The 2,309-nt window shown below is 56.6% G+C and overlaps 1 protein-coding gene across 1 annotated transcript in view; it reads left to right on the top strand.

Moving 5' to 3' along the window:
* LOC103473192 (microtubule-associated tumor suppressor 1 homolog) overlaps window positions 1–2,309 on the top strand; it is a 50,343-nt gene that overhangs the window by 8,028 nt on the left and 40,006 nt on the right. The window contains exons 2-3 of the mRNA XM_017303863.1: window positions 954–1,821; window positions 1,903–2,238. Of these exons, the coding sequence (XP_017159352.1) occupies window positions 1,081–1,821; window positions 1,903–2,238 (1,077 nt within the window). The 5' untranslated portion in view covers window positions 954–1,080. The remainder of the gene's footprint in view (window positions 1–953; window positions 1,822–1,902; window positions 2,239–2,309) is intronic.

Genomic DNA, 2,309 nt, shown 5'->3' with positions numbered 1-2,309 from the left:
GCTTCCGTACCGACCCTTTTAGGCTTCCGTACCGACCCTTTTAGGCTTCCGTACCGACCCTTTTAGGCTTCCGTACCGACCCTTTTAGGCTTCCGGTGCTTAGCAGAAATATTCACCAACACTAAAATGTTTCAGGAAATATTCCATCTAGAAATGTGTTCAGAAAAGTTTATGAAGGGGAAGCCAGGTGTTTTCAAGCTTAGAGCTAAATTATTAGATTCAAACCCAGAAATGATGATTAAACGCAGCTGAACCGCTTCTGGTTCTGGTCCAAAACGGCCCACGGAGACACTGGGGCGCTCCGGTCCGTTTTGATCATGTGACCGGCTTCAGTTGAAACCTTTTGTTCAGAACCGGATCGGACCTCGGAACCCGCTGACGGTTCTGAGAACGGTCCGGTGAGGTTCTGCGGTTTGCTGCTGAAGCTTCATCTCTCCTCCTCATCTTCCTCTACCTGGAAGTGAGTGACGCGGTTGTTACCGGGGAACAGAAAAGAGGTCTGACCCGGTTCTGAAGGCCTTTATTTAGCTGCTCCGGTTCTTCGAGTGCCTGACCCACAAACACGACCAGAACCGACCCAGATGCTGCTCGGTCCGCTGGAAACACCAGAGAAGTCCGTATCAGATGGAAATGATTATGAATCGATGAGTTTGATGGGAGTTTTAACGTCCTCATTGAGCTGCAGTGATGCGTTGAGCCTGCAGGGGGCGACATTTCGCAGGCAGATTTCTGCAGCAGCACTGCGGTGAACCAGACATGAGAATATTAAACTATGATAATTAGACAAGTGAGATTTTTAGACTTTTTATAATTTATTGTACCAAATCTGGAGATTTATTGATTCATGCTACTGGATACTTAGTTTTCTGCAGGTTTGGTTGTTTTCTTGCGGACGTTTTGGCTCTCCAGGTGCTCCATAGGAAGCTCACCATGCTGTGTTTCTGTGCCTGCAGACTCCGGAACATGTGGGATTTTCCTGCAGGATTCCGGGATCCGTGAGCCGGAAGTTTCTGGAAAACCTGCAGGAAGTTTGAGGCAAACATGTGAACCGAACGGAGAAACTTGTGACTCGATCTGGACATGAGCAGCATGAAGCTTCCTCTCTGTCGCCAAGGCGACCACAACGGCAACGCCTTCCCCGTCTCCTCTTCCTCCTCCTCTTCCTCGTCTCCAGAGTCGCTGCGGAGTCCGAGCGGCCGGACCGAGGGCCCGCTGGAGTACGACCTGCTGGCGGTTACCATGACGACCGCCGTGATGCCCGCCCACCTGGCGGAGGTGGTGCTGTCCAGGTGGGCTCCAGAGGAGGAGGATGAGGATGAGGAAGGGCGGTTCCAGACCGACGCCTCCGCCTCGCTCTACCTGGACGCCATCAGCGCCGGCTTTCACCAGGACGCCTGGAGCCCCCGCCTGGACGGTTACCGGGACGACGGCTGCTCCTCCGCTGCCGACTCGGACACGACGGAGATCCCGGCGGACGAGGAAGACGAGGAAGACGAGGAAGACGAGGCCCTGTTTGTGTCTGTGAGCTCAGATGTGTGTGTGACGCTGAGCCAGGTGAGTCCAGCCGGCGCCGGACTGGACCTGCAGGACGGGGGATTGGACACGGTGAGGGCAGCGGAACCGCCGTGGGGCGACCCGGACGGTCCCGCTGCCTCCCAGAACCTCGGCAGAACCTCTCAGACCTCCAGCGATCCAGTCGGAGGCACCGCTCCACCTCAGGAGGTCCATTTGCCGCAAACCGGGCCGAGCGGCGCTGCCAGAACCTCCAGCCTGGAGACAAAGGGAACCCAGAACCCGTGTCCATCTAGAACACCTGGTCAGGTACTTCAGATGACCTTTGAACCCAGCTTAGGTTCTAACCCGTTTACCAGAACTTCCCAGATGTTTCCATCTGCTCCGCAGAACCGACCAGAACCCCGCAGGAGAGCCGAGGTGGTCGGCAGTAGAAGGCCGACTCCAGGTCCTCCAGGTCCTCCAGGTCTTCCAGGTCCTCCAGGTCTTCCAGGTCCTCCAGGTCCTCCAGGTCCAGTGAAAGTGGCCCGGCTCCTCAGGCCCAGCAGGGGGAAAGGTGCGTCTACCCGGGCCGACCACCAGGGGGCGGCGGCCTCGCTGTCTGCACCACCAGCGAAGAAGAAAGCAGCGGAGAGTCGAGCCGGGTCCAGCAGCTCTGTGGGTTCTGATCCGGTCAGAGGAGCTGCGACACAGACTGCTCAGGAGAAGCTGAGGAGTCCCAGCAAGGTGAGTGGAGTTCTGGTAAAACTAAGTACACCCCGACAGCAGCAAACTAAGTACACCCTGCCCCGACAGCA

The sequence above is a fragment of the Poecilia reticulata genome, linkage group LG1 (assembly GCF_000633615.1).
Source record: "Poecilia reticulata strain Guanapo linkage group LG1, Guppy_female_1.0+MT, whole genome shotgun sequence".
NCBI classification, from domain to species: Eukaryota; Metazoa; Chordata; class Actinopteri; order Cyprinodontiformes; family Poeciliidae; genus Poecilia; species Poecilia reticulata.
This window is presented reverse-complemented; position numbering and strand designations above follow the sequence as displayed.